Source organism: Lissotriton vulgaris, chromosome 2_1 (genome assembly GCF_964263255.1).
Source record: "Lissotriton vulgaris chromosome 2_1, aLisVul1.2, whole genome shotgun sequence".
Classification (NCBI taxonomy): Eukaryota; Metazoa; Chordata; class Amphibia; order Caudata; family Salamandridae; genus Lissotriton; species Lissotriton vulgaris.
This window is the reverse complement of record NC_141687.1, coordinates 144,486,586-144,500,427: the sequence shown is the minus strand read 5'-3', so window position 1 is coordinate 144,500,427 and position 13,842 is coordinate 144,486,586. Positions and strand designations below refer to the sequence as shown.

The 13,842-nt window shown below is 49.5% G+C and overlaps 1 protein-coding gene across 1 annotated transcript in view; it reads left to right on the top strand.

Annotated features, from left to right (window-relative positions):
* Nucleotides 1-12,669, top strand: part of LOC147729702 (dynein axonemal heavy chain 9-like) — a 66,236-nt gene extending 53,567 nt beyond the window's left edge. The window contains exons 5-6 of the mRNA XM_086954022.1: nucleotides 8,670-8,799; nucleotides 12,419-12,669. Coding sequence (XP_086810148.1) covers nucleotides 8,670-8,799; nucleotides 12,419-12,669 — 381 coding nt within the window. The remainder of the gene's footprint in view (nucleotides 1-8,669; nucleotides 8,800-12,418) is intronic.
* The last annotated feature ends 1,173 nt before the right edge of the window (nucleotides 12,670-13,842 follow it).

Genomic DNA, 13,842 nt, shown 5'->3' with positions numbered 1-13,842 from the left:
GAATCGAGTAGGCACCGGAGCGAGAATTGTCGAGTCCATGGACATTTTAGGACTCAAGACCCCGCCGAGCCGGGAATTGAACCCTGGTCCCGGGCTGACCTCTGCTTCCAGGTCTGCCTCCTCTAACCAGTGAGCCACACATTTAAAACAAGTTTTCTCGGGGAGGAGCCAAGATGGCGACCTGATCGGACGCGCAGCCTTCGGCTCCGCCGGCCCCGGAATCCCGCACCACAATCCTGATTGCTCCGCTCACCAGTTTCTGTCCTAAAAGGTGCGGGTAACGGAGCTGCTGCCACCGGTGTTCCGCCGACCTCTCCATTCGCCCGGATTCGAAAGCTACGGACCGATTTGCCCCGGCCCGGGAACCAGCTTGCTCCGCAGTGCGCCCAGACCCCACGTCCACTGCACAGCCGATCCGCTGCGGGGGTGGCGCGACTGGACGGCGCTTCCTTGCAGGAGCGCGGCCTTAGCGCTACCTGCCACTTGTGAACGCTATGCACGCTCCGGGCAGTGTGGTGACGGGGGGAAGAGGTGTCTGCCCGGCGAGTCCTTTGTTCCCGGCCGCCATGTTTTTGCTCCGCACTCCTCGTCCCTCTGGCCGCTGACTGCTACCCCCGCCGGGCACTGTTTGCCTCACCACTTGGCTACTGACCCACAGGCTCTACCCCAGATCGGGCGGACTGTCGCTAGCCCGGGGACTGCTCCTGCTGCAATATCGCGACCCGCGAATTCCCCCGTCCCCCCCCCCCCCACAGCATCTCGTTGGGGAGAAGACAAGATGGCGATGCCGGTGGCTCGCCATGGTGTGGAAATCTATGCAGCCTCCCCACGACACAGCGAGCACATCGACTCTGAGGGGGCCGGAGCACGCTCTCCCCATGGGCGTGCGAGAACGGGGACACTACAGCCTGACTTCACCCTTGAAGATGTGCTGGCAGCCCTGGGTGAGTTGAAATCAGTAATGAAGAGCACCTATACCGCGTTGGGGGTACGGCTCGATGCTTGCGCCCAAGCTTTCAGCCAGGAGCAGGGGAACTGTCTCCCACAAAGCTCCGGACGGGAGCTGTTACAGCCTAATGCCACAACATTTCCTCGAAGGGATACAGTGGATGCTACAGTAGCCACCGCTGTGGAGGGTAGCGGATTGTTGCCACTTCATAGCTCAGTCGTCGCTACAGAGTTTCCCCCTCGCTCCGAGCTCAACTGTGTGCAACTGTCTGAGACGCGGAAGAATTGGCTACCGGCGGATTGCCCTCCTGTTTTTTTATCTGCATTCTTGTCGCGAACTTGGTTTGCTCTGCTTTGTGACTTTTGTGGCTTGAACTCGCCAGAGAGGACTGATACCGAGGGAAAACCCTTTCCTAGGAGCGGACGCCATTCCTTCTTTGTCTACGCACCGCCCCCCTCCTTAGGGCGGCCATTTCCTCTCGTCTTCCTGGACCGCACTGGACTACCACGTAGGAGGGGTGAGAGGCCGAGTCCCAGAACGGGCCAGGGCTAGGAGACTTTCTTTGGTTTAATAGCCGGGCGGATGGGTGGAGGCAAGGTGGACCTTGACTTAGGCCTGATTTTTACGGACTGTTCATTGACTCTCCCTGATTGATCTACTGTTGTTGCTTTGCTTGATATTGTTGTTGGGGCGGGAAATGCTTATTAGGCCGGCTGAGTCCGCATGCATATATGATTGGTCCTCCTCCCGGTTTCACTGTTGTGGGAGTCCAGGGATGGATTACTGTTCCTACTCCCTATATCACAGGATTATTTTTACTTTCACTTTCCCCTTTGCTTTCTCTTCTTCCTCTTTTCTCTTCTCTTGCTATATTTCGGGTTTATGGGGCGACAGACACTCTGCTAGGGGGGGGGGGGGGCAGGCCATAGCCTCTGCATGTGTGTAGGGTGGGGGGTTACCTTTTGGTTCGAGGTTTTTTTCTATGGTGCCTTTCTTTGTTTTTTTATGATTTTTCCTTCTTCTTTGGTCCGTGTTAGGCATATTGGGGGATGGGTGGCGGCGCAAATGTTTAGGGGCTGTTGAGACAGTTTTCTGGTGATATGACTAATTTGTGACCCTCCTCTGGTCGGGACTTGCATGTTGTGACTCGAATTGTTTGATGCTGTTGTGACTCGTCAAGTCCCACCTACATGGACCTCGTTCTTTATCTTTTAATAGCTTATGTATGGAGTACTATGACCTGATCTCAATAGTCGCGTAAAAAAGTTTAAAACTAACCTGCATTGCTCCTGCGCCTAGGTATTGCGGCGTTTCCTGATCTGTACTTCGCATTGCACCTACTGCTAAGCTGCATTACCTTGTCACCGTATTGCATGCACTAGTGCTTCATGAGAGTTCGTGGCCGGCCGGACGGTTGTAGGCCCGTATTTGTACTGAGTTTGTGCACAATAAAGGTTTTCAAAAATTAAAAAAAAAAAAAAAAAACAAGTTTTCTCTATCAATTAACTTTTTGTACACACACTTATGAGAGATAAGATTAAAAGAAATGCTAGACTTTTCAAGGTCTTTTAATTTTTGAAAGAAATACTGGGGACCTCAGAAGTTTGAGGGTAATTCCCTCCACATTACCTTTGCGGTCGAGTATAAGATGGCTGACGCACTCAAAGCAGTGTTGCACTATATTCAGGCCCAGACTAGCCATTGCGGGCACCGGGCAATCCCCCAGTGCGCCGCACGGGTGGGGGCCGTTTTTGTTACAGTGCTTTTTTTGCAGCATAGCTGCAAAATTGGCCCTGTAACAAAATCGGCCAAAAATCGGCCCCAGCAAAGAGCTCGGCTGCACCCCCAACCCCCCATGGGGGGGATGGGCCGGCCGAGCACTTTGCCAGGGCCGTTTGGGGTTCCCAGTCCGGCCCTGACTATACTGGCTCCCTAGCCTCTGCAGCCTCTGTCCGGAGCCAGGGAGGAGAAGAGTTAAAGCTCCACAGCCCTACAGATGGGGTGTGTGGCCTCTCAAAACAGAAAGCACAAGGTGGGGCCCTCTGGAAGCAACTTTCTCATACGTTGTTTCTCACCCACCCTCTCAGCACTGCAGTAAGGGCCCCACTTTACCTCTGGCCCACTCCTGTCTACTTCACAGTAAACAGTGGGGAGCAGATTCATTTTTCTCTCTCTGTGGTACGTGGAAGTAAATTAATGGGTAAATCTGCTGTTTCAATATTTTGTTTCTGCACATGTGGACATAGAAAATCCAGTGCAGCATCCTGCGGGCAGCAAACTGCTGCAAAAGTATGTGTCCTCCTATCCTGTGACAGACAGGATGATCGGTTTGAGACCGCTCTATTCTGCATGGCTACTAGCTGCCCACACTCCGTCAGTGCTGCCAAAACTCCGTCAGTGCTGCCCACACTTCGCCAGTGCTGCTCACACTCCCTCAGTGCTGCTCACACTCCCTCAGTGCTGCTCACACTCCCTCAGTGCTCTTCACACTCCCTCAGTGCTGCCCACACTCCATCAGTGCTGCCCACACTCCGTCAGTCCTGCTCATACTCTGTCAGTGTTGCCTGTCAGTGCTACCCACACTCCGTCAGTGCTGCCCACACTCCGTCAGTGCTGACCACTATCCGTCAGTGCTGCCCACACTCCATCAGTGCTGCCCACACTCCGTCAGTCCTGCTCACACTCTGTCAGTGCTGCCCGTCAGTGCTGTCCACACTCCGTCACTGCTGCTCACACTCTGTCAGTGCTGCCCGCACTCCGTCAGTGTTGCTCGCACTCCATTAGTGCTGCCCACTCTCTCTCAGTGCTGCCCACACTCTCTCAGTGCTGCCCATCTCTGTCAGTACTGCTCACACTCTGTCAGTGCTGCCTGTCAGTGCTGCCCACACTCCGTCAGTCCTGCTCACACTTTGTCAGTGCTGCCTGTCAGTGCTGCCCACACTCCGTCAGTGCTGTCCACACTCCGTTAGTGCTGCCCACACTTCATCAGTGCTGCCCACACTCCGTCAGTGCTGCCCACACTTCCTCAATGCTGCTCACACTCCCTCAGTGCTGCTCACACTCCCTCAGTGCTGCTCACACTCCCTCAGTGCTGCCCACACTCCGTCAGTGCTGCCCACACTCCGTCAGTGCTGCCCACACTCCGTCAGTCCTGCTCTCACTCTGTCAGTGCTGCCTGTCAGTGCTGTCCACACTCTGTCCGTGCTGCCCGCACTCCGGCAGTGCTGCGCACACTCCGTCAGTACTACCCTCACTCCTTCAGTGTTGCTCGCACTCCGTTAGTGCTGCCCACACTCTCTCAGTGCTGCCCACACTCTGTCAGTGCTGCCCACACTCTGTCAGTGCTGCCCACACACCGTCAGTGCTGCCCACACTCCATCAGTGTAGTCCACACTTCGTCATTGCACACTCCGTCAGTGCTGCCCACGTTTCATCAGTGCGTTCCACACCTCATCAGTGCTGCCCACACTCCGTCAGTGCTGTCCACATTTCATCAGTGTACACTCCGTCAGTGCTGTCCATACTCCATCAGTGCTGTTCACACTTCATAATTTTCGGAGACTTGTCTTCTCCGGTTTCGCAAACTCCTCAAAACGCACCTCTTTCCTAACTGATGCCTCTGAATACGCTTGACTGCTACCTTTTTGTTGCTCTGGAACAAGCGCTGGGATGCTCTAGGGTAACTACGCGCTATACAAAACTCGAAATAAATAAATAAATAATTGCACACTCAGTCAGTGCTGTCCATACTCCATCAGTGCTGCCCAGACTCCATCAGTCCTGCCCACACTCTGTCAGTGCTGCCCACACTCTGTCAGTGCTGCTCACACTCTCTCAGTGCTGCCCACACTCTCTCAGTGCTGCCCACACTCTCTCAGTGCTGCCCACACTCTCTCAGTGCTGCCAACACTCTCTCAGTGCTGCCCACACTTTGTCAGTGCTGCCCACACTCTTTCAGTGCTGCCCACACTCTTTCAGTGCTGCCCACACTCTGTCAGTGCTGCTCACACTCCATCAGTGCTGCCCACACTCTGTCAGTGCTGCCCACACTCTGTCAATGCTGCCCACACTCTGTCAGTGCTGCCCACACTCCGTCAGTGCTGTCCACACTCCGTCAGTGCTGCCCGCACTCCGGCAGTGCTGCGCACACTCCGTCAGTACTACCCTCACTCCTTCAGTGTTGCTCGCACTCCGTTAGTGCTGCCCACACTCTCTCAGTGCTGCCCACACTCTGTCAGTGCTGCCCACACTTTGTCAGTGCTGACCACACTCAGTCAGTGTAGTCCACACTTCGTCAATGCACACTCCGTCAGTGCTGCCCACATTTCATCAGTGCTGCCCACATTTCATCAGTGCGTTCCACACCTCATCAGTGCTGTCCACATTTCATCAGTGTACACTCCGTCAGTGCTGTCCATACTCCATCAGTGCTGTTCACACTTCATAATTTTCGGAGACTTGTCTATTCCGGCTTCGCAAACTCCTCAAAACGCACCTCTTTCCTAACTGATGCCTCTGAATACGCTTGCCTGCTACCTTTTTGTTGCCCTGGAACAAGCGCTGGGAGGCTCTAGGGTAACTACGCGCTATACAAAACTCGAAATAAATAAATAAATAAAGAATTGCACACTCAGTCAGTGCTGTCCATACTCCATCAGTGCTGCCCAGACTCCGTCAGTCCTGCCCACACTCTGTCAGTGCTGCCCACACTCTCTCAGTGCTGCCCACACTCTCTCAGTGCTGCCCACACTCTCTCAGTGCTGCCCACACTCTCTCAGTGCTGCCCACACTCTTTCAGTGCTGCCCACACTCTTTCAGTGCTGCCCACACTCTTTCAGTGCTGCCCACACTCCGTCAGTGCTGCTCACACTCCATCAGTGCTGCTCACACTCCGTCAGTGCTGCCCACACTCTGTCAGTGCTGCCCACACTCTGTCAATGCTGCCCACACTCTGTCAGTGCTGCCCACACACCGTCAGTGCTGCCCACACTCTGTCAGTGCTGCCCACATTTCATCAGTGCGTTCCACACTCCGTCAGTGCTGTTCACCCTTCCTCATTGCACACTCCGTCAGTGCTGTCCATACTCCGTCAGTGCTGTCCACACTTCATCAGTGCACACTCCGTCAGTGTAGTCCACACTTCGTCAATGCACACTCCGTCAGTGTGTTCCACACTCCATCAGTGCTGCCCACACTCCGTCAGTGCTGTCTACACTTCATCAGTGCACACTCCATCAGTGCTATCTATACTCCATCAGTGCTGCTCACACTCTGTCAGTTCCAACACTCCATCAGTGCTGCTCACACACCGTCAGGGCTGTCCAAACTCTGTGAGTGCTGCCCACACTGTCAGTGCTGCCCACACTCTGTCAGTGCTGCCCACACTCTCTCAGTGCTGCCCACACTCCGTCAGTGCTGCCCACATTTCATCAGTGCGTTCCAAACTCCGTCAGTGTTGTTCACACTTCCTCATTGCACACTCCGTCAGTGCTGTCCATACTCCGTCAGGCCTGTCCACACTTCATCAGTGCACACCCCATCAGTGCTGTCCACATTTCGTCAGCGCACACTCAATCAGTGCCGTCCACACTTCGTCAGCGCACACACCGTCAGTGCTGTCCAAACTCCGTGAGTGCTGCCCACACTCTGTCAGTGCTGCCCACACTCCGTCAGTGCTGCGCACATTTCATCAGTGCGTTCCAAACTCCGTCAGTGTTGTTCACACTTCCTCATTGCACACTCCGTCAGTGCTGTCCATACTCCGTCAGGCCTGTCCACACTTCATCAGTGCACACCCCATCAGTGCTGTCCACATTTCGTCAGCGCACACTCAATCAGTGCCGTCCACACTTCGTCAGCGCACACTTCGTCAGTGCTGCCCACATTTCATCAGTACGTTCCACACTCTGCCAGTGCTGTCCACACTCCATCAGCGCACACCCCAGCAGTGATCTCCATACTCCATCAGTGCTGTCCATACTTCGTCAGCACACACCCCATCAGTGCTGTGTACATTTCGTCAGCGCACACTCCGTCAGTGCTGTCCACACTTTGTCAGCGCACACTCCGTCAGTGTAGTCCATACTTCATCAGTGCCTTCCACATTCCAGCATAGATGCTGTGACAATTTTTACTGAAGGGGTGGGAACGCTGGCTCTGATGTGGTGGAGGCGCCTCTTCCTAAAAGGCATGCGGGATATGTGGCAGGCTCTATAGAAGACAAAAAAAATGCTGCCTTAAAAGCATGTGTGTCCTCTTTATTGTTCATTCTCCATCTAAACGTTTGCATATTTTATGGGGGTGCTGCAGCGCCTTCTGTGCCCCTCGTTCCAGTGACACTGCGCTTCTTGGATTGTACGTGCAGGTGAAGGAGGGCCGAATACAGTGGTCTTCCTGCGATACAGCTTGGAATCTGCCCATATTACTAGTCAGCCCATTAAGGGGTTTTGCCAGTTTCACGAAACACTTACCATTTGCAGGTAAATACTCAACCCACGCTTGCCCCTCCAGTGACATCACTCGTAGAATAGTGAAGCTGGAGGCTGACGAGCAGGGAAAACAAAAACACATCCAAATAGTGACTGACAGGATTTCTACCTACTATTGACCCAAAATGGGTTTGTTGGCCCACAGTCATTCATCCGACCTCGTTATCATTCGCTTTAAGAACAGCAGAAAGCTGCATCTGCTTCTCTACAGCCTGCGCCAGGCCTTTCTTGTCCTGTCCATGTTCATCATGAGGACAGAGTCATGCATACTGTGCGTCCGATGCAAATGAAAAAGAGACAATACTCAAAGAAAACGAGCCGCAACACAAAAATAGTGCAGGCCTCCCACGTTAGAGATGAACGAAGACAATCTGATTCAGGAAACCCATTAAAAGTGATCCCTGTGCTCTTATGCTACCTCCATATGTTTTACATGTGAATTTGATGTATAATTGGCAATGCACCTAGTCCTCGAATGCCCACCCCTTAACCATGTTTATGTTTAAAAAAAAAATCAAACAAAAAAATAAAGTGAACTCCTCGATACACCATTTACCTGATTCCAGTGTTTGTGTGTTTCATATTAGAAAAATGCAGGTTAATGGTTTTTACTTCAGCCTGGTGGGCTCTGTACCAGCTGCTGATCAATTGTTTAGCATTTTGCTTGGTTTTTCCACAATACAACGCAGCGCTGCGAAGTTATCATATTTATAGCGCTAAATTAATATATAAATAAACATACTGATCTGGATACCGCAAAATTATGGAGAGCTGCAAAATGATGCAATACTTCAATTATCTAAAAAAAAAGAACCATTAAGTTTACATTTTTATAATGTTGCTATCTCTGATTAGTTCTAATCTTCTAAAATGTGGGCTTTGACCCTCGTTACGAGTAACATCTTAATTCTGATCTTTTGAAATCTCGGAAGGGGGGACTAGGTGAAAATGAGAAATTATGGGGGGATTTTATCTAAAATTTACAATTTTCTAAGCTGCCCCCAAGAGTCCCACTTGCACAGGTCCAGATTTTCCCAACCTGTGAGTTACCAATATCACTTGTAAAATCCGGACCTTTTCCCATGCTACTTGTAGTGAGGGCCGTAGTGCTTACTAGTGCTTTTCACCGCTGCCCTCATTAGGAGTTGCTGTTTAAAGATGCGTGGCCCAAGCATCAAGACACTTATAATTCTGTCTGTTCCACTATTGTGTTCCTTTATCTTTATTCTCAGGGATCTGGAAAAAGATCGACCGTGCGGGAGCTGAGCCTCTGTCTTGGGATGGCGCTCTTTGCCTTCAACTGTACCAGGTCTATGGACCACAGCATCCTTCAAGACATATGCAAAGGACTGGCATCTGCAGGTGAGTGCAGAAGAATATTACACACAATAGTAACTGGCATTGACAACAAGGTAGGATGAAGAAAGAAATTGGATCCTACGATGAGAGGAGGTGTTCTGTCTTAACCACTTGAATATCCGGAAGAATGCCCCCACCAGCACATGCGTATCCACCAGTGACCCTAGAGGGCCAGATCAAGACCGCTTTTCCGAATAATCCCTAATGAAGGAAATGATACCCATTTACAGGACTTGTATGTAAATATGTCCATGTGTGTATCCTAAAAATGTGCCTCCCGTGCTGAACACCCCTGGTTTAGCAATTAGTGTAATCAAATGGAAGACTAGAGATCAGTGTGACTTCAAAACATGAGAGTAATTGATTAAGGGCCCGATTCACTGAACTAACTTAAGAAGTTAGGATTTTGTCTTAAGACAGACTTAAGACAGACTTAAGTTAGGATTCTGTCTTAAGTCTGTCTTAAGTCTTTCTTAAGACAAACTTAAGAGAAACTTAAGACAAAATCCTAACTTCTGTGAATACCAAAAGTAGTAAGTTTAGGATTTTGTCTTAAGTTAGTTCTGTGAATCGGGCCCTAAGTGTTTGCCTTCCCAACGTCGCAGGGATGTAAATACGTAGCTCAATCAATTAATCAATCTGGGGTTTATATAGCGCGCTACTCACCCGTGCGCGTATCAAGGTATCATGCGTGGACCATGGTTTTCCTAGCTGTCACCGGCAGTACATGAAGGGTCTTCCAGAGTCCTCGCTTTACCCCAAAATATTTCCCTGACACCCGCCAGGTGTGGCTCTCGAAGGATAGTTTAGTATCCAGCCGCATCCGTAAGTTCTTAACCTGTTCGCTGGGGGGTGGGGTCGGTCCCAGTGTCTGAAGCCACCATGATGAGGACCAAATCGAAGGGGCTCTGCCTATCACTAGCACTTCTGTTTTGTTGCCATTAAGTTTCAAACAGTTCGACATCCATGCCGCCAATTCTCAAGAAGTTGATGGCTGCCTCATCGTGGGCTTGTGTTAGAGACAGCAACAATTGCATGTCATCAGTATATGACACGACACTGATGCCAAGTTTTCCAATAATCTCTGCCAATGGGGTGATGTAGAGATTAAAAAGAGTGGGGCTGAGTATGGAGCTCAGCTTAATGCTCCTGGAGTAGTATGGTTTCTGAAACACCTAAAAACTGCGGTCATGTAAGAAGGACCCCAGGCACTCTAGGGCTCGTCCACCCAGACCTCCTTTCCTGAGGCGCTGAAGAAGTGTTGAATGGGCTACAGTGTCGAATGAGGCACCGAGGTCTAAGAGGACAAGGGCGACCGTCTGGCCCTCATCTACATGTTTGTGGATGGTTTCTGTAGACAGGAGCAGTGCTGATTCAGTAGCGTAGGTTGCATGGAAAGCTGACTGTGTAGGGTGAAGTAAGTTGTTTTTATTAATATGGGCTGTCAGTTGAGTGTTGACCACCTTCTCTACTATTTTGGCAAAGTAAGGCAGAAGTGAAATTGGACACAAATTCTCCAATTGACTAATGCTTACATTCAGCTTCTGATATTACATATCAGACAGTAGTAATGGCCTCATTTAGAGTTCGGCGGATGGGATACTTCATCACAAATGTGGCAGATATTATGTGTGTTGTATTACAAGTGCAATATAGGCGCTGTCATTTGTAATACAAAAACAACAATTGATGGACAGAATGCAGAACAATGTCATGCATTCACCCCAGTACAGAGATCTGGGCCTAAATCCATCGTTTTTTGCACTCCACACCACCCCAGTTCAGACATGGCCATATGCAAATCAGCCTTGACCCTGTGCCTCATTGGAACTGTCCAGCCCGAACTGCCAAGCCATGTCTTTCCTGGACTGGAATCAAGCATTCTAGGACCGGTTTCTGGCTAACAGACGTTTTATGCCAGGATAGCGGAGAGCATGGGACTCACGTCTGAGCATACCCATCCCACTCGGGGTGACAAATGCAAAAACGACAATTGATGGACAGAATGCAGAACAATGTTATACATTCACCCCAGTACAGAGATCTGGGCCTAAATCCATCGTTTTTTTGCACTCCACACCACCCCAGTTCAGACATGGTCGTATGCAAATCAGCCTTGACCCTGTGCCTCATGGGAACAGTTCAGCCCGAACTGCCAAGCCATGTATTTCCTGGACCGGAATCAAGCATCCTAGGACCGGTTTCTGGCTATCAGCCATCTTCAGCCAGGATAGCTTGACTCCAGTGGTGTGGAGAGCATGGGACTCACGTCTGAGCATACCCATCCCACTCGGGGTGACAAATGCAAAAACAACAATTGATGGACAGAATGCAGAACAATGTCATACATTCACCCCAGTACAGAGATCTGGGCCTAAATCCATCGTTTTTTTGCACTTTACACCACCCAGTTCAGACATGGCAATAAGCAAATCAGCCTGGACCCTGTGCCTCATGGGAACAGTCCAGCCCGAACTGCCAAGCCATGTCTTTCCTGGACCGGAATCAAGCATCCTAGGACCGGTTTCTGGCTATCAGCCGTCTTCAGTCAGGTTAGCTTGACTCCAGTGGTGTGGAGAGCATGGGACTCACGTCTGAGCATACCCATCCCACTCAGGGTGACAATTGTTTTTTTGCATTCGTCATTTGTAGTACAGCGGACAGGATATCCGTCACGTTTTGATGGAATATCCCTTCCGCCAAACTGCAAATAATGCCTTGATCTTCAGTTCCATCTTTACAATATCTACATTTTGTCTATAAATTATCCATCACTTAAATCTTATTCAATGTTAGGAAGGTATTTAGTAAATTACAGGCTCCCTCCTTTAAAAAGAAGTTCCAGATTTGTCACTTCTTATCCCATTTCTTGTATTCAGCCTGACATGAGTGCCCACGTCCACATATGAATGTCAGTAAGGCATAGCTAGGAGCAGGGCTTTTAAATGGTCCGGCACTGTCCCGTACGGAGTACCAGTTCTTTTTTATTTTGAGAGGGAGAGTACCGGCACTTCTCAAGAGTGACTTAATATTGATGGGAGACTACTGGCACTTATCTGAAACAAGCAGGTACTCTGGTACAGGTACCTGCACTTCTATTTCTCCATTTCAAGCACTGACTAGGAGTAGCAGCGATTGCACCTGGCACTATTCTTGCTACTTCGCCTCTCAAGAGTCATGAAAGCGGGGGTACAAACAGAAAGTAATCCCTTCTCTAAGAGCCTTTGTTTTCTTCCTGTAGTTTCTACCCCAAGATTTCCCAATAGCAGTAAATTAGAGCCTCTTGAGGAGCTAGGGTTGGACAAGAGGTTGATGCAGTCAATTGTCAATGGGTGATTGATGTCACTTCTGGTTTCCCTGTTTTTTTGGTGATGTCTCGGTTAGAACATCATATTGATTGTTGTGTCCACACCTTCCCAGTTACGTTTCATCTGATCATTTGACACAGGGATGCCCTCTGAGCCCCAGAGACTCTTTCTAGGAGATCTGAGCCCTGACCCTGCCACCGTCTCTCTAGCACTCCTCGGCTTTCTCCAAACCTCCTCCCCTTCCCAATAGCATCTGGAAAAATGCCTGTCTCTGCACAGTTCTTGTATAATCTGCATATGTCATTATGTTTTAGGAGCCTGGATTTGCTTTAATGGACTGGAGCAATTACCGCTGTCAGAGCTCACTACCCTTGGACAGCTGCTCGGCCAGATTCAAGCCGCCAGGCACTCTGGGAAAGAGACAGCCAGTCTGCCATTGGAGGAGATCCCCCTCAACCCAGCAGGCGCGTGCCTGGCTGTCATTGGCAGGTATAAAAGACTAATTACTGCTTCTGGCGAGGGCAGCCTTCAAAATGATAACTTTAACAGCCCTAATAAAATATAGCGTATAGATGCTGAGCAGCCGAGTTATAAAATTGTATTAACTGTACAGTCTTGCATGGTTAAATTAAGTTATTGATGAACTGATTTTCCTCAAGATTAAAGGAGTTTTTTTGTTTTATTTTGTTCTTGCTATGGGTATGTCAGGATTGGCAAAATATACCTTAGTTGTTTATTGTTCATTTGACGATATGGACTCATTTATTTAGTTTTATAGCACGCTTCTGTATTTTTGCACTTGCTTTAAATGAAAAATATTTTTTATTCATAAGAAAACATTGATGCCCCCTCGCACAATGTCGCAATGCTGGGAATATATCCCTTTACAATTAGCAGGGGATGCGGGGACGGCTGCAGTGCCAGCCGGTAGGAGGAAATGACAGGTAATTTAAAGAGCTGTCATTGTATTTCGTGAATTCCGTGTCACATATGGTTTCTGTCATTATGCATAGTTTATAGGTATAAACGAGAGCCGTATTAAAAAAAATGGTTGCCAATAAAGTGCACTCAGTGGCTCTTATGACCTAGTATTGCAGGAAAAGCATCCTGGGACCACTACAAGTTGCCCATTTCTAATTATTTATCAAAATGTTTAATAAAAGGCAATTATGAGATGGATCAAGTGAAATAGAAAGCTTGAAGCTTGCCTGGTGGCAACCAGCTCCGGTCCCAAGCTGAGTGATGCAATAACAACGGCATTGTTATGGAAGTGATTTAATAAATCCCATTCTGCTTAAAACACCATCGCAAACAGTGTAACGACAGAAGAGGTAATGTGGCTACTGGCTCCAGACTTCAGTGCTTTACACACTCCACTTAGATTAGGTTAACACCTGCTTTTAGACACACAGGTGCCATGGGATCAGCACCTAAGTTTCCTACTAGGATAAAACCCTTTTCTAAATGAGCTCTGTGCTCTTTATTAAAATACAAGGTAAACACTACAGCCAGAGATGGAAGCGTGCATTGAAAAAATATACATGTCCTCATTTATATATTCTAACTGCAGTTTCGTCTTTGCCCTAATCAGCAGTGTGACAGGCACCCAGGCCTGGAGGGTCACCCCTGCTTCCTGCTGCATGCTCCCAGCCAGTTTGCTGAGTCGCTTCCGCATTGTCAGCATCAGAGAAGTGCCTCTGAGCTTCATCCTGGAATCTCTGCTTCTCATTGGAGGTAT